The sequence below is a fragment of the Ranitomeya imitator genome, chromosome 3 (assembly GCF_032444005.1).
Source record: "Ranitomeya imitator isolate aRanImi1 chromosome 3, aRanImi1.pri, whole genome shotgun sequence".
NCBI classification, from domain to species: domain Eukaryota; kingdom Metazoa; phylum Chordata; class Amphibia; order Anura; family Dendrobatidae; genus Ranitomeya; species Ranitomeya imitator.
Window position 1 is genome coordinate 119,415,179 of NC_091284.1, and position 18,905 is coordinate 119,434,083.

At 43.6% G+C, this 18,905-nt stretch overlaps 1 protein-coding gene across 1 annotated transcript in view; it reads right to left on the bottom strand.

The window, feature by feature from the left end:
- LOC138672909 (protein ABHD15-like) overlaps nucleotides 1-18,905 on the bottom strand; it is a 64,438-nt gene that overhangs the window by 30,950 nt on the left and 14,583 nt on the right. Inside the window, exon 2 of the mRNA XM_069761354.1 lies at nucleotides 11,841-12,193. Within this exon, the coding sequence (XP_069617455.1) occupies nucleotides 11,841-12,193 (353 nt within the window). The remainder of the gene's footprint in view (nucleotides 1-11,840; nucleotides 12,194-18,905) is intronic.

The following is an 18,905-nucleotide window of genomic DNA, read 5'->3' on the forward strand; positions in this document are numbered from 1 at the left end:
AGCTACAGCGCTGAGGGGGAAAAAAAAAAAAAATGTAGCTTCCACTGTCCCTGCACACCGAAGGTGGTGTTGGGCAGTGGAAATCGCTACAGCACAAGCGGTTTTGTGGTTAATGGACCCTGCCTAACGCTATCCCTGCTTCTGACGAAGCGGCAGCAACCTCTCCCTAAGCTCAGATCAGCAGCAGTAACATGGCGGTCGGCGGGAACTCCCCTTTATAGCCCCTGTGACGCCGCAGACAGCAAGCCAATCACTGCAATGCCCTTCTCTAAGATGGTGGGGACCAGGACCTATGTCATCACGCTGCCCACACTCTGAGTTTACCTTCATTGGCTGAGAAATGGCGCTTTTCGCGTCATTGAAACGCGACTTTGGCGCGAAAGTCGCGTACCGCATGGCCGACCACGCACAGGGGTCGGATCGGGTTTCATGAAACTCGACTTCGCCAAAAGTCGGCGACTTTTGAAAATGTTCGACCCGTTTCGCTCAACCCTAGTCATAAGTATTCGTCCCTTGCAACAGCTTGTTGAGTGGTATCACAATCCGGTGGTATCTGGCTATTCCTAGGAATACTCAATTTCCTCAGGTTGGTAAGCGTGGGCCACTCCTGCACTGCAATCACATTCTCTGTGGTGGTGTAAACTCCTGCACTAAACACAGTGTGTCCCAGGTACTCAATTTTCCGCTTGAATAGGTGAAAATTCCAAGGCTTAACTTTTAGGATATGTGGACACATTCAGGAATTTTTGTGTTTTTTCACTATAAAAACGTGATAAAACCGCGAAAAAAACGCATACATTAAGCATCCTATTAGAATTCATTCTGCATTTTTTGTGCACATGCTGTGTTTTTTTCCGCGGCGGAATCGCATTCCGGAAAAAAAATGCAGCATGTTCATTCTTTGTGCGGGATCGCGGGGATTCGCTTACTTTCCGCATGTGGCTATGCCCACCATGCGGGAAGCAAGTGGATCATGTGCAGTTGGTACCCAGGGTGGAGGAGAGGAGACTCTCCTCCAGGTCCTGGGAACCATATAATTGTTAAAAAATAAAAAAATCGTGATATTCTCACCTTCCGGCGTCCTCGGCAGTCTTCCCGATTTTTGTCCAGGTGGAAAAAAAAAATCACGATTTTTTTTTTATTATTATTATTTTTAACATTAGATCTTTTTACTATTGATGCTGCATAGGCAGCATCAATAGTAAAAACTTGGTCATACTTGTCAAACACTATGTTTGACAAGTGTGACCAACCTGTCAATCAGTTTTCCAAGCGATGCTACAGATCGCTTGTAAAATGTTAGCATTCTGCAAGCTAATTACATTTGTAAAACCTTAATCTATGTCTTTGAAATTACTCCAATACTTGATCCAGATGGTTGAGGTGATCTTCAAATGTGGCGAAAAAAATGATTATGTAGTCCAAATATATGAAAGTGGCTTCGAAATTCAGATCTTGCAAGAACCTTTCCATTAAACCCTGGAATATTCCTGGTGCTTTCATCAGACCAAAAGGCATCAGGTTGAACTCGAACAGACCCATAGGAAGAACAAAGGCTGTTTTCAAGATTTCCTTCGCAGCCACAGGAACTTGCCAGTAGCCACTGACCAAGTCGAGGGAGGAGAAATATTTTGCTTTTCCCAATGCGGATAGGGACTCCTCGATTATGGGAAAGGGGTAGGAGTCCCATACAGTGCACAAGTTAAGCCTTCGGCAGTCTACACAGGACCTCAGGGTGCCATCATTTCTCCAAACTAACAAGTTAGGGGCCACCTATGGACTCTGGCTTTCAAGAATCAAACAGTTATGGGCCAGCAGGTCTTTCACCTCCTGATATATCTGAGGTGGGATCTGCCAATAACTCTCTCAAATGGGATCCATAGTTCCTGTAGGGATCTTGCATTGAATAGCCTGGGTGGACCCAGAATCATCTTCATATTGTGCAAACACTCCCCGATATCGCTGCAATAATTGTTCGATTTATCCAGCTTGCTTTGAGGAGAATTCATGAGATGGACCGCCATCTGTTCCAAGAGGTGATACCCAGCCAGGGTTTCCTGCCTTTATGACTATCGAGCGACACCTCCAAGGTCCACGGATCTCCTCAGACATTTGTCAGTCCTATAGTGTCAACTCTGGTGAAATCTTCTGGCATTATGCAAACTTGGGCCACTTTTTAATCGGGTGTCAACTGTAAACTTTCTCCATTCAAATTTCTACAATGCAAAGTGGCTGACTTGCACGAGTTGCTGAAACACCTTACTGGCTGGATCACGAGTGGCACGGGTAAAGTTGTTTTTATCTGGGCCCTCAGCCAAGAATTGTCCCACTTCTTTTAGCACGTTCATGCGCAGGGTAACAATGGGTCCTCCTCCTCTGGGCCCCTTGGTCAACACTATTCCCTTTCGACCTAGGTCTTTTCCACACACCCAGACAAACATCCACACTACTCCTGCTACTAGGATAGGTAGTTGATTTGCCGCCAAAAGTCGGATGGTGTGTTCTTTTTTAGATTGAGCAACCTTGGGAAGTGACTTTGGAAATACGCTTCTGGCATAGTGATCACCTGGAACCCTGTGTCCATTAAACAGCTGATCCACTGCCCACTGAATTCAGATCAGATAGTAAGTAATTCAGAGACGATATCCTCAGAGTGATCTCCTCTGCCCTCTGAGGCTCGAAACCCAATGGTGTCCTCCATTACCGTGGGGCACGCTAGTTTAATGGGCACCCCAGTCTCCTTTCTCAACTCGGACAGTCTCTTGAGATATGCCCCCTTTCACCGCAGGTCCAACACACTGGATCGCATTCTGCTGAAGGCTATCAGCACGACATGATGTGGTTCAGGAGAAACAACTTTCCCGCTCTGACCTCCTTTCACATGGGGCCGTGTGATCAGCTGGAGGGATTGCAGCAGGGGTCCCCTTGACACTGCAGAGTTTATCTCGAATGTTCCAGATCTCTTGATGTATCTCCTGTACCCTGTCGGGCTCAGTACGGGTTGACTCGGGGGTGACCACTTCATGACTCCGGACTGCGCTCGTCAGTACAGGGTCTCTCTTTCAGCGACTCTAGCTTCGGCACCAACCACAAGGAAGCCCAGATCAGGATTCAAGCATTATCACTCCTTGAAAGACCTGCCTCAGGGAGAGATCTCTCAGTCCAGCAACTAGTTGATCCCGCAGCACTTCGTCCAAGACCCAGTCCTCGATGCTCATATTGAGTCTTGTTGGTGATATTGGCCATCACTTCCTGCAATGCAATAACATACTGAGCACTTTCCCCTTGGACTCACTGCAACAACAGCATGCGGAGGTGCCCTAGGTCCGTGGTGTCACCATGCAGGTCCTCCAGGATTATTACCACCTTATCCACAGTGTCCCAGTTCCTAGGTGGGAGATACACAACAGTCTGTCGGGCCTCCCCTTCAAGGGTCAGGAGGGCTAACTCTGTCTGAGCGGAAGTGGTCACAGGTGAAGCCTGCTTTTCAGCCTCTTTACCCAATCCCACAGAGACATGCTGCTCCCCGTGAACTCGAGAAGGTTGCTGAGCATAGCCCCCAAGGGCATACGTCCCCTGCCGGACTCAGTCACGGACTCATCCACCATCTCAGGATCTGAAAGCTGCACCCTGCCAACTACCTCCAATGTAATGCAACACACAAAAGCAGGAGCCATAAACATTCAGAGATAATTCTAGTTCTATTTATATACAGTGACTTCAAGTGACTCTGAACAATTAGTGTAGTAACTAGGCAAATTAACATTCAAACAAAGATAACAAACTTGAAAGAGCAAAGGAAATCTATCTAATGTTAATATTCTGCTCACAACAGTCATGCGCCCAGTCGTGGGAGCCACCATGTAAGTTCTTTTGTTACAAATCCTGCCCTAGCGGAGGTCACCTAGTTTTCCTGCTAGACCACAAGTCTCTCTCTGATGTATTCTATGAAAGCTTGTTTAGCCTCCCGCACTCCAACCGGCCACGGCACCGTAGAGGATAGCTGGGAGTGACGGCCCTGCTCACACGCAGTGTTCTTCATCAAGCATGTCCCACCTGTTGCAGTCTCCTCATGGATATTCTCAGATTGACAGTCAACGGAAGTCTCTTAGGATTGAAACGGAGTGGACAAGGCCTCGAATCTTGATGAGCAATGTCTGGTCTCTTGAGCTCTAATGGCATGGGGCACGGTTCCTGTTCCAGATTAGCGCAGACGGAACTCAAAGTCCTCCCGTGTGGAATCTGGGCCATTTTAGGTGATAGCTGACAGCTTCAGGTCATAGACTCTTCACTGAGGCTTGATCTGGTCCGGCACATGAAGTCTCTCCCCTGCAAATTTTCCAACACAATTTGGTTCGGCTTGATTTCGCCTGTCCAACAGATGACAGTTTCTCCTCATTAATGACACATCTTGCAAGGGTTCTTCAGGGATTTCACTGCTTCTTATTGAAGCATTACGATTTTACACACCTCAAGCATAGGGAAATAGAGGACCCACTTGCACTACCGAAGCTGCAGTAAAGAGAAGAGAAACAGCACATGTGAGACCACTGCTGGAGACTTACAAAGGAAAATGAACAGGTTAGAAGTGACATTACAGAACAGTCGCGTGGGTGTCATTGTCTGTATATGTCCTCGTTTAATTGTAGTGGTGGTATGTTGGTGCTATATAAAATTATTGTTATTATATGTCCCATGACTTGGGACTCATACAGGATGGTATTTTATCTGTAAAAGGAAATATACAATGATAAGGGAAATATACAACAGTAGTAAAGTTATACTGATTTAAATCTGCCATCCACAGGATTGGGTCTACATCAAAAGACATAACCTTTAGATATTTTGCTTACTTGGAACTCATAACAAAGGGAGCTTTATCTGGAATACAGAGGTGTTAACATGACACCTCAGCTCTGTGACTAAATATAAAGAGAATAAAGAATAAAGAGTTAGCAGATGGTTTGTAACCACAGAATATGTCCCATTTATTGTATGGAGATGGGGTGGGGGAGGCTCAAGGATTAATATGCAAGATATCTGCTCCTTATTAGCCCACTGTCCAATTACAACACAGCAATTTTAATATTCCAATCTAGGCCGTCCTTGAAACACGAATTCAGAGTCAGATAGATAAAAGCTTGGTTACACAAAAAAAGTTGTTCCCATGTAGGGGTCTGCCTATCCGGATTGTGATCCATGATTCATTTTATCCTCCCCCCAAAGAAATAGAAGAACAACTAGATATCTTCTGTTATTCTCCCTTTTTATTTTACTACTGTTTTTGCATATGTGTGTGTTTTATTTTTATCTTTCTTTATACCTTTTCTTGTAAGTACTGCATTTTTTTATATTAAAACTTAAGTCTGGTTCTTGTATGCTCTAAAGAACCCATAGCTTTTCAGAGAGTGTATGACCCTTTTTGATTGAATGACAAAAACATATTTCGGGGACTCATCACCCCATGTGTTTGATGAGTGGTGGCAGCGTGTTGTGTATTTGGGATGTGTAGTCTGTGTTGGAGTTGTGATTTATGTTCACTTTATAGCCTGTAGCAGAGGTTGAGTGCTGGACTGAGTGAAAGGAGATAAATTAACCCCTACATATGCACCCACGTCACGTGCTGAGAAGCGTATACATGGCATTATCATTGTATTCTGTTGCTTCCGTTTCACTGCTATGTAATCAGGTTTGGCTTAGAAGTTTGTCCTCCCTCTCTGTCTCCTCAGCTCTAATGTCAGCAACTCCTCCCTTCTTCCCTAGTCAGTGTATGTCAGCCATGTTGAGAAGTTCATATCTATACAGCTCTGGTTTTGAATAATCTTTTCACCTACTATTATTGTGCATAACTACATGACTTCAGCTCGAAAATAAACCACCTTCTGGAATCTTCATACATGCCCCCTGCAGTCAAGTTAAGCTATCTGATGACATTTCTTTGTGAGAGTATTGGTGCATAGAGACAGCAAAGAAACAGTGTCTCAAGAGCCCCAGACTCACAGCCTGGAGTCAGAATAGTGAGGTTATTAGAATCTCATTCTCCTACAGAGAAATCATTTCTTGGGTTTATTGGTCAGAGGGGCATCTGCTTCCTGTGAAAAATCCTAGGACTGACAGTGACTAATAGACTCTTCAGCAGAGATGGGGCTTTTGGCATGTGGTTTAGTGATGCTTTTAGTTCAACTTAGTCCCAGGTTTGGCTGAATGTCTCTTGGGAAAAGTGGCTGGATGACAGGAAAATTGATTTATGGAAGAGATTATCATCTCCTCGCCTACCACCAGTTTTTCAAAGAAAGAACATGTACAGTGGGGCAAAAAAGTATTTAGTCAGTCAGCAATAGTGCAAGTTCCACCACTTAAAAAGATGAGAGGCGTCTGTAATTTACATCATAGGTAGACCTCAACTATGGGAGACAAACTGAGAAAAAAAAAATCCAGAAAATCACATTGTCTGTTTTTTTAACACTTTATTTGCATATTATGGTGGAAAATAAGTATTTGGTCAGAAACAAAATTTCATCTCAATACTTTGTAATATATCCTTTGTTGGCAATGACAGAGGTCAAACGTTTTCTGTAAGTCTTCACAAGGTTGCCACATACTGTTGTTGGTATGTTGGCCCATTCCTCCATGCAGATCTCCTCTAGAGCAGTGATGTTTTTGGCTTTTCGCTTGGCAACACGGACTTTCAACTCCCTCCAAAGGTTTTCTATAGGGTTGAGATCTGTAGACTGGCTAGGCCACTCCAGGACCTTGAAATGCTTCTTACGAAGCCACTCCTTCGTTGCCCTGGCGGTGTGCTTTGGATCATTGTCATGTTGAAAGACCCAGCCATGTTTCATCTTCAATGCCCTTGCTGATGGAAGGAGGTTTGCACTCAAAATCTCACGATACATGGCCCCTTTCATTCTTTCATGTACCCGGATCAGTCGTCCTGGCCCCTTTGCAGAGAAACAGCCCCAAAGCATGATGTTTCCACCACCATGCTTTACAGTAGGTATGGTGTTTGATGGATGCAACTCAGTATTCTTTTTCCTCCAAACACGACAAGTTGTGTTTCCACCAAACAGTTCCAGTTTGGTTTCATTAGACCATAGGACATTCTCCCAAAACTCCTCTGGATCATCCAAATGCTCTCTAGCAAACTTCAGACGGGCCCGGACATGTACTGGCTTAAGCAGTGGGACACGTCTGGCACTGCAAGATCTGAGTCCATGGTGGCGTAGTGTGTTACTTATGGTAGGCCTTGTTACATTGGTCCCAGCTCTCTGCAGTTCATTCACTAGGTCCCACCGCGTGGTTCTGGGATTTTTGCTCACCGTTCTTGTGATCATTCTGACCCCATGGGGTGGGATTTTGCGTGGAGCCCCAGATCAAGGGAGATTATCAGTGGTCTTGTATGTCTTCCATTTTCTAATTATTGCTCCCACTGTTGATTTCTTCACTCCAAGCTGGTTGGCTATTGCAGATTCAGTCTTCCCAGCCTGGTGCAGGGCTACAATTTTGTTTATGGTGTCCTTTGACAGCTCTTTGGTCTTCACCATAGTGGAGTTTGGAGTCAGACTGTTTGAGGGTGTGCACAGGTGTCTTTTTATACTGATAACAAGTTTAAACAGGTGCCATTACTACAGGTAATGAGTGGAGGAAAGAGGAGACTCTTAACCCTGCTGTTCTGTTGGTCAAAAATGACCGACTTTGAACTTCAATATTCTTTAAAATATTCAAGATGCGGTTCTGAAACCCGTGGCCGACCGACCCATCCTCATTTAAGTCAATCAACCACAAGTTTCAGAACCGCATCTTGAACACCCCAAAAAATACCAAAGTTCAAAATAGGTCTCCCCAGACCGAACAGAACAGCAGGGTTTTAAAGAAGAAGTTACAGGTCTGTGAGAGCCTGAAATCTTGATTGTTTGTTTCTGACCAAATACTTATTTTCCACCATAATATGCAAATAAAATGTTAAAAAAACAGACAATGTGATTTTCTGGATTTTTTTTTCTCAGTTTGTCTCCCATAGTTGAGGTCTACCTATGATGTAAATTACAGACGCCTCATCTTTTTAAGTGGTGGAACTTGCACTATTGCTGACTGACTAAATACTTTTTTGCCCCACTGTATAATAACTCCTGGGTAAAGGCTTTGGGGCCGCAAACTGTGCATAAAAGAGTCCCAAATGGAATCCGTAGCCATGTAGTCAACCATGTGAAGCCCTCAACGCTGGAAACTCTTGATAAAAAAACAAACAAAAAAAAAAACTATAGGTCAGTGATTTCCTACCTGTGTCTTTCCAACTGTGGCCAAAACTACAACTCCTATCATGCTGGGAGTTCTTGTATTACAACAAATGGAAAGCAGAGTGTTTGTTGCCATTGCCCAGCATAGTAATCCGAAGAAGTACGGTACTTCCACTGTCATACAAAATACACACACCATGACTGACTTTTCTATGCATCACTAGATTGGCAATGACATTTCCTTCGGAACAAACAGACATTGTGCTAGGCACATTTTTTTTTATCTACTTTGCAAGGTCAAAATGTATTTAAAAATCTTGGAAGGCGACCAAGCTCAAACACAGAGCAAGTTTATCTAAAATGGAGAACACACTCCTTTATAGACGGAGCCATGTATACATTACAGCAGCTAGCTGTGTTATATCTGTATCGTCATATATTCAACCCCACGCAATGTGGCCTGGTCTGTGGTAGAAGACTGCAAACTGGATGAGGGACTGTGGTCTGTGCAAAAGCTGAAAACTAGGACGTGATGACTGCACTTTACACTGTCTGAAACATGTCATTTCAATACATTTATTTTTATACATCCCATCACCTCTATTGATTTACAACAGATTGGTAACCACAGTCATAGCAATTTCAACTCAAGTTTATATATACAAGGTGGAATAAAATGACCAAAGCAAAGTAGTATCTGAGATATTTAGTTACTATGTAGTTCAGGAAACTCCTACCCGACATTTTCATTATGTTGTATATACACGTCTTTCTACAACTGTGTATATACAACTTAGAGGTCATCAAGGAGTTTCAGTACCATAGAAAAGATTGAGGCCAAGTCCATAGCCCTTAATATGGGTCAACATGCCTTAACATGCTTTAAAATGTACGGTATATTAGTGAATACATTGGGGCTGAATTAATAAACTGCAAGAGTCAGAAACTTGGCATGTTTAAAGCAATCTAGCCAATGACAAAGTAGGTATGGCCTAAAAAAAGAAATTTAAAAAAAAAAAAAAAAAAAAATCGCATCACAGTTTGTTCAAAACTTTGTAGACCAAAGTAACAAATATATGAACTTCGACTAGACAGTCTGAAGATGCTGCAAATTTATTAACCAGCATCTGACACATTATAAGCTCATGTCATCTCAATTTGCACAGTGTTTAGTAAATCAACCCCATTATTCCTCATCATACACACATTAGTTGCTTCAGAACAGCTTTTTGATGATTAAGGGGCTAGAATGTGCCATCACTTTATGATCAGTGGGGATGTTAGATAACCATTGATCATATTGATATAATCATATCCCAGCAACATGTTATCACTTTATTAGTGGGAAAACCCTTTAATCTCTAAAAAGGGAATGAAGGGAGTGCTGCTCGGTGTGTATGGGATACAGCACTACAACAGTGTTAAAGTGAACCTGTCAGCAGGATTGTGCTCAGTAAACTACAAACAGTGTAAGGTCGGCACCGTTATACTGATTACAATGATAACTTGGTTGATGAAATACGACTTGTGGTTGTTGTTTAATCTTTATTTGTAGTTGTGAGTTAATGATATGCTCGTGCTATGGGCGGCCTGTGGGGGGGTTTTCTTGTGGTGCTCTGTTTAGATATTCATCTGTGTGGCTTAGGGTACCGTCACACTATACGATTTACCTACGATCACGACCAGCGATATGACCTGGCCGTGATCGTAGGTAAATCGTAGTGTGGTCGCTGGGGAGCTGTCACACAGACAGCTCTCCAGCGACCAACGATGCCGAGGTCCCTGGGTAACCAGGGTAAACATCGGGTAACTAAGCGCAGGACCGCGCTTAGTTACCCGATGTTTACCCTGGTTACAAGCGTTAAACTAAAAAAAAAAAACAGCACATACTTACATTCTGGTGTCCGTCAGGTCCCTTGCAGTCTGCTTCCCGCACTCAGTGACTGCCGGCTGTGCTCTGCTTTCACTTTACGGCCGGCAGTCACAGTGCGGGAAGCAGACGGCAAGGGACCTGACGGACACCAGAATGTAAGTATGTGCTGTTTGTTTTTTTTTAGTTTTACGCTTGTAACCAGGGTAAACATCGGGTAACTAAGCGCGGTCCTGCGCTTAGTTACCCGATGTTTACCCTGGTTACAAGCGAACGCATCGCTGGATCGCATCGCTAGATCGCTAGATCGGTGTCACACACACCGATCTAGCGATGACAGCGGGAGATCCAGCGATGAAAGAAAGTTCAAAACGATCTGCTACGACGTACGATTCTCAGCAGTATCCCTGATCGCTGCTGCGTGTCAGACACAGCGATATCGTAACGATATCGCTGGAACGTCACGAATCGTACCGTCGTAGCGATCGAAATGTTATAGTGTGACGGTACCCTTATGACAGGTTACTGATTCCTCACTGACCTGGCCTTTAGTTTACATACTGTATATCTTATTGTTAAAATAATATGGGAAAAAAAAAGACGATTCATCATTTCCTTTTTTTCCAGTTCTGTTGTGTTCTGGTATTCATTGACTGTTTTTGAGCCAAATTCTTCTAAATGGCAAACAAGGTTCAATAATTTAGTAAAAAATAAAAAATGTTTTTACTTTTTTATTATTATTTTTTTTTTAAAGGACATTCCACTGAAATGTTGCAAAGAAAAATTCAGACACACTCTAATAAAAAAAAGTCACTATGGTGTAGAACAGAGTTCATTTCTGCAAAGGTTTTGTGACTTTACAAAAAGTCACAATTCATGCATCTGCTGAAAACTGTAATCCTTGCCACAATGATGAACCTTAAAAAAAAAAAAAAAGCGCATATACATAGACTTTAAAGAAAAAGGTGAAAATGTAAAAAAGACTAAGGTGCAACTGAAAAACAGGTGAGAACACCAATTAACTGGAATTAAAAAAAGTCACAAAGGCAATAATGAATTGGGCCCTGAATTTTAAATTACCCTATAGTGAAATGTATGAGCGGTCACGTGGGGCCGCCCATTACAATCATGTATATGCGGCTCCACCTCCCATAGGGGTGGAGCCACATATTCATCACTGTAAATGAGCGGCCCCACGTGACCGCTCATACAGTAGAAGGTGCGGCCAGGACAGGAAGCAGCGCCAGCCAGCGAGGGAGCCGGGTGAGTATTTTAAGAACAGCGGGCGGGCGCACAGGGGGTGGGAGGGGGGTGGGCACATAGATCTTTATTTTAAACACGATTATTCATATCTTCTCTACAGCAAACGCTGCTGCAAAGAAGATATGAATGGCGGCTTCAGCACCAGTGGGGGGGACACCGCTTACTGTAGCGCTGTCTCCTGCACGGCACATGGACTGCACACGGACAACGTCCATGTGCGGTACGTGTTTTACACGGACCCATTGACTTTAATGGGTCCGTGTAATCCGTGCGCTCCCACGAACACTGACATGTCTCCGTGTTTGGCACACGGAGACACGGTTCGCAAAAAATCAATGACATCTGCACAGATGCATTGATTTGAATTGAAACTGTCACCTCACGTACCGGAGCCACTGACGTGTGAAACCGGCCTCACATTGTGAGGGGAGAATAGAACATGTATCAACTACCCTAAAACTCACACTTACCTGCTCAAATACATCTTTTGGTACAGGAGCAAAGCTGCCTGCCAGATCCATGGACACCCAGCTTCGTACCAGTCTTGAAGGCGAAACAGAGGAGAGATGCAGCCCGCTGCGGTGATGTAGCTGGAGGAGCCACACTCTCCAAGATAGGACAGGAGAAGTCCAGCACCAGTGCCTTCTCCTGCTGCAAACAGTCGAGATGATGGCTGACAATGTCGGATGTATCGAATGGCTTCTCGCAGATCATTAGGGTCACCATACTGTTGTAACTTTGTTGTGCTGAGAGGGCAGCCATTTTGGCATCGACGATTGAAGATCACAGCCTGGTACCCATGAGTGAGGGCCAAGTGACACATCTGTCAATAAAAAGGATAGCACGGTTACATTTTGCAGTACTAAATTATTGTTATTTATTAAGCTTTGCTTACATAGCGCTGTCTTATTCCGCAGCGCTTTACATACATCATCACTGTCCCCATTGAGGCTCACAATCTACATTCCCTATCAGCATGTCTGGAGTTTGGGAGGAAATCAGAGAACCCGGAGAAAACTCACCCAAACACGGGGAGAATATACAAACTCCTTGCAGATGTTGTTCCTGGTGGGATATGAACCCAGGACTCCAGCGCTGCAAGGCTGCAGTGCTATTGCTTTATCAGCAGGAGATTATCACTAGAGGATTAGTAGACCTGCTGTGTACACTCTGCATAGACATAAAGCCGCCAATCAGTGATAGGGTGGGGCTATACAGAGCCCAGCATTCAGACAACTGGTAAAATCTGCAGCAGATAAAACAAAGTTTTTGCTCCTACATCATGCTGCTCTCAGATGGGTTAGCAAAAACCTGGTGACAGATTCCCCAATAAGAAAATGAAATACACTGATACTTTTAAGAGGGGAATTTATTAAATAATTTATACAAGTTTTTGAAAATTTGGATTAAGTATACCAAACTTAAGAGATTTGCACCAATGTTTTCTGATTTAAAGCTGGCATAAGAAATGGCACGCTTAGTAAATTTCCTTATTAGACTGCAGCTGGCTCATAGTAAAAACAATTACTCATCTTCCAATTTAACATAAATAATAATAGTACTAATAAATAATTTTATTTCTATAGCACCAACATATTCCGCAGCAATAGAAATAAAATTATTATTATTATTGTTAAATTGGAAGATGAGTAAATGTTTTTACTATGATCCAGCTGCAGTCTAATTAGGAAATTTACTAAGACTGCCATTTCTTATGCCAGCTTTAAATCAGAAAACATTGGTGTAACATTACCATTTCCACGCCTTGCCTACTGCAATAAGGAATGTGATGTGTACTGTAGACCTGCTGAGTCTGGGCATCCTGCTTTATGAATCTAATCCCAGAACAGGCAGCTCCAAAAATTTGGAGCAAATATTTGGACACACCATAGGGTCAAGTCAGCTCTGCAACTGGGAATATGCAAATTAGACCTTCTTGAAATTAATGGGGTTTTTTTGCATTTTTTTTTTGTTTACTTTGTATATTATTAAATGCTCTCCATTTTTTTAATCTTTAAATTGGTTGTCCGGCCTTAGGCTACAAGGCTGTAGTAACTATGTGACTGCAGACTTGTGAATACCGATATCACGCACACTGCGAACTGTGAGGGCACGTGTCCACGTTCAGGATGGCCGGCGGTTTGGACGGAGTGGCAAAATCGCTCCGCCCCCTTCTGGGGACGTGATGATGCCAGATATGTTCATTGCACACAACCGGTATCATCGCACCCCACACATAGGGCCCTGTCTTACACCTTGCGGCGGCGCAGCGTCGCCGCAAGGTAAACGGACATGCTGCGATCTAAAAAGACGCGCCGCATGTCCGGAATCGTAGGGCCGCCGCATGCGTGTTACCACGCATAGTGGAGACGGGATTTCATTAAATCCCCTCCACTATGCTGTAACATCTGGACGCTGCGTGTTTGACGCTGCGTCTCTATGCAGCGTCAAACACGCAGCGTTTCCTGAACGTGGAAACATACCCTAAGGATTCTCTGGTGTCGTAGAGTCATGTGCTTTGCATACTTCCAACCACATTCTGGCTAGATGTTTCCGACCTCGCTAAATGCACTTGCAGTGAGGGAGGCTGCACATTTCTAGTTGGCACGTGAGTGCACTTATGCAAATCATATATTTGTAACCATTTGCCGGTCGCTCCCAGTGCGCAATATGAGGGTCTACAATCTGCAATCACAGAGTGACTGCAGGTTTGTAGCCCAAGGCCAGACAACCCCTTTAACTGTTTTGGGACCTTTTCACAGATTACGCTAAAATGTTGCAAGAAGAGTTGCAAAAAGGAAATAAACAACACATGCATTAACACTCAGCATGGCTTTCTACTAAAAGAACTTGGTGCATGAAGACCATTATTTGAAGCCATCTCTGCACATTAGGAGCAACAAACATGGAAATCAAGCATCTGTTGGGGGCAGTAAAAGAGGATTTTCAGGGCTGTTTTTTTTGCACTTGCACTATGATTGGAATTGGCCTCAATCAGCTCATTCTCTTATGGTCTTAAAAAGGGACCATCACAGAATGACTGTTCAAACCAAGTACAGGCACTCGGTGCTCCATGGTGGGGCCAGACGTTTATATTCACCTTCCCACCGGCTTGTTTTCCATCCATCTCTTTCTTTCTCTGGCTTTCTGAAGCCAGAGCTGTAAATTAAAGAAGGAAATGTGTGCTGATGTGACGCCCCAGGGTCCTGGTCATCACAGTGGCATTGCTTTCCTCACGGGGAGAGTGATGTCACGCTTGGAAGCGATGAAAGATCTCTTTCGCCAGGTAATCACCATACACACAACATGTTCACATTCCAGGCCCGAAGAGGGAGCTCTGAACCCAGATTAAGGGGAACTTCCCTATATTCTGTTCTTGAGGGAAAGGAAGTCAGTCAGTCTGTCAGAGAAGAGAGCAGTCTGACATTGAGTGTCGGAAGGACTAAAGGGGCCATGTTGCCAGAGTTGCTGCAGCTACTAGAGCAAGAACTGAGAAGCAAAGGACAGTTTGTAGAAAGTGTGCAGGAGAGCAAAGCACAGGAGTTCGACACCAGGGGAGGACAGCTGCGACTGGGCTACCTCCCTGGAGAGCGCAGATACCGAGGTTGTGTCAGACTCCAAGAGGCATGGCAGAAACCGGCAGGACAGCTGAACTGCAAGTTACCTGTCCGCCCTAGTACCCAGGAGGCACAGTGGCACATAGAGCCCGGGTCATGATAGAGACCCTATAAAGAGCCACCTGTCACACGGGTTTGTGTCTCATCTTTATGGAGGACAGAGAGAAAAACTGTGAGGACCTTATCAGAAGCCATAGGCAGTAAGGGACTACAACACCACCGCACTTTGAGGAAGGCTTTCATCTCCACCTGGTAAAGGGGACTCTGGATTTGCTTACAAGCAAGCGGGACCGTGCCTGTACCTGTGATCTGGTGCCCTGGACTGCGGTCACCTGAAGCTACAGTAAACCAGGTAACGAGAGACTGCAAACCTGTGTCCTCGTTCTTTATTGCACCATTCACCATCTACATACGGGAGCCCTGGGGACCTACTTCACCTATGGAAAGTTATACCATCTAGCTGCCATACCATCACCCCAGAGGACCCCGTTTAAGCAGAGTCGGTCCCTACTGACCGAATACCACAGGTGGCGTCACGAACAAACTTTATTCTCAAAACCCCTTTAAAGACCTTTCCCTTTATTTGGGCGCCCAGGGCCATGGACTGGGTCGCAGCCACCGTGACATCCCCTTTCAGTACCGGACCCAGTACAGAGTACCCCACGGCCCTGGTGGGCGACTCACTGACAATCCCTTTTAATTATTCTTAGCAACTCTTCATTATTGCGCTGTTTGAACCCACTGATCCACTTTTTTTTCGTGGTAGTGTTTTTATGAAATATCCTGTTGATACTCATGTTCATGTCAATCTATCGATCACATTTTGTACTTTGCTATATATCCCTGGAATCTAAACTTTAAAAAAATAACAATATTAACGGTCTTCCATTTTCAGAACATTCATATTCTAAGTGTAGAAAGGAAGTGACAATTTACAATGAACATCAAAAAGCCACAAGTCTAAACCACACAAAGCAGTGGCTGGATTATTTCTCACAAATGACAAAGAATAACATCTTCCTCTGCCTCTTCAATGATTTATTAGTAGCCATTTTGCAAAGAGGGTTACAAAAACAGCAAAGGAGACATGTGCATGAACTTGTAATTGCAAAATATGAGAGAAACTGGAGAATATCCATTTGTTCTCTTTACAGACATCCATGTGGAGAACATCAGTTACAAGGGGAAACTAATGGATATAATTATGACTCAAGCACATTGCAGTAACAAGGCTCCCTACAGTCTGAGTTGTACAGATCCATATCATAGAATTATAGAATGTTGTAGTTGGAAGGGACCTCCAGGGTCGTGTCCAACCCCCTACTCAGTGCAGGATTCACTAAACCATCTCAGACAGCTTCTGTTTCAAGACTTCCATTGAAGGAGAACTCGCCACCTCTCGTGGCAGCCTGTTCCACTCATTGATCACTCTCACTGTCAAAGAGTTTTTTTTTTATATGTAATTTGTATCTTCTCTCTTTCAGTTTCACTCCATTGCTTCTCGTGTTTCTATGTGCAAAGGAGAATAGGGATGATCCCTCTATACTGTAACATCCCTTCAGATATTTGTAGACAACTATTAAGTCTCCTCATAGCCTTCTTTATTGCAAGCTAAACATTTCCAGATCCTTTAACCGTTCCTCATAGGTTATACTTTGCAGTCTGCTTACCATCCTGGTAGCTCTTCTCTGAACTTGCTCCAGTGTTTTGATGTTGTTGTTTTTTTTTTTTTTAATGTGGTGCCCAGAACTGGACACAGTATTCCAGATGAGGTCTGACCAAGGAGGAGTAGAGGGAGATATTACTTCACGTGATCTAGACTATGATTCTCTTAATACATTCCAGAACTGTGTTTGCCTTTTTTGCTGCTGCATCACACTGTTGACACAAGTGCAGTCTGTGATCTATTAGTATACCCAAGTCTTTTTTCACACATGCTGATGCTTAGTCCTATTCCTCCCTTTCTAAAGATGTAATTTTCATTTTTCTTGTTCAGATGTAGAATCTTGCATTTCTCCCTGTTAAATATCATTCTATTACTGCCCATTGTTCACGCTTATCTAGATCCTTCCCACTCATTTATCTGTCTTCTCTAGTGTTAGCTATCCCTCATAGCTTTGCATCATCTGCAAATTTGATTAGTTTACCTTCATACCTTCAGTTCTCTTCTCTAGATCATTTATAAAAATGTTGAACAACACTGGGGCCAGGACAGAGCCTTGTGGTACCCCACTTGAAACACTTCCAATTGGATGTGCAACCATTTATTACCCGAGTATGATCACTGAGCCAGTTATGAACCCACCAAACCATAACCTTGCCAATCCCATACTTGGTCATTTTTTCTATAAGGATAGTATGAGATACTTTATCAAATGCTTTCCTGAAGTTGAGAAATACTATATCTACTGCATTTCCCTGATCCATGAGCCAGCCACCAATATTGTGGAGCTAAAGGCATAGTCAGACACCCATATAAATTGGACTAAGATCGGAATGCAATGCTTGGACTGGCGGCTTTCCCGACCCAAGCACGACAGCTGAACAGAAATACATGAAAAGGTCATGCTTGGGTCAGAAGAGCTGCCTGCCAGTCCATACACTGATTTCCGATCTCAGTCCCATTTATACTGCTGTCAGTGTCCTTATAGAAGTATACGGAGCCCTAATTTATCTCCATACGCCTCTAATTTCATATAGTTCATAGTTTTATTCTGTAGGATACCCAAAGAGGCAAAAGTAATAAAAACAAAGCAGCGAGTCTGTCAGATTGCAAAGGTCTTGAGTTCAAGGCCAACATATAACGCCAACTGCTGACACTGTACATGTAGCTCCAACCAGTGACAATGTAAAAGTATACGGCGGCATCCATTGTCTATAGGATCCCATTGTGAAAATGTATACCATGCAGTATATACTTTCTTACTAGATACAGGATAACACAGGGGAATAACGATCGCAGTCACAGAGGGTGCGTCCTTGACAGGGCTTGTGTGGGAGGGGGAAATTGCCAATGCCAGGGCCTATTTCAGCTGCCTGCACTGTAATGCATGCCACCGAACAATCAGAGGCTGGCAGCTGATGTCTACGTAACCTCCACAAGCAGTGCACGACAATGACACCATGCACCACCTATGGCTGTCACAGTAAAGTCAGCTGTTGGCCTCTGCGATGACTAGAGAAGATACTGCACATCACGGAAGCGGAGGAAGGCAAGAATCACTTATTACATTTTTTTTAAAAGTGTGTTGGAGAAAAATAGGGAATATAATTAAAGCAAGGGGCCCAAGATAAGAGACATTACTACAGGAAGGGGTCCATAAGGGGGACAATATACAAAGAAGAGGCATTATTACAGGATGGGGAAGTATTACATGGTGGCAAATAAGTATGTCTTTATAGTATCTAGAATGCTACAAGGGCCCATACATTTGTCCAACATGCAGTTTGCGGGCCCAGGTCCAAATTTTGCCTCGGGCCCATCGGACTCTATTTACACCACTGCTGATAAAGCAGCATGAAAGTAGTCTAATGTCAACAATTGACAGAAGGAATTGAGAAAAATGGTGGCTAAAGTAAAAGCAGATAACCTAAAAATAGCTGCTGAAATCCAAGGTATCACTTTTTATACAAAAGGACAATATCTTCTTTGGGTCCTATACAATACAATGGTGTACTCCAATGAAAGAGCCATGGTGGGGCTCAGACATACAATAATGGAGAGGGGAGAGCTTAAAATGAGATGTAGGAGCATTGGATATTTGAGTAGTGAATAGGACAATACTCACCTACCCTTTTGGATAGATTGGACACTGTGGAAGTTTATAAAAGGGTTCGGATTAATTGGATTGGCTATGCATAATTCTTCTGTCATGGTAGCTTTGATAGAGGGAATATTGATGATGATGTAGAACAATT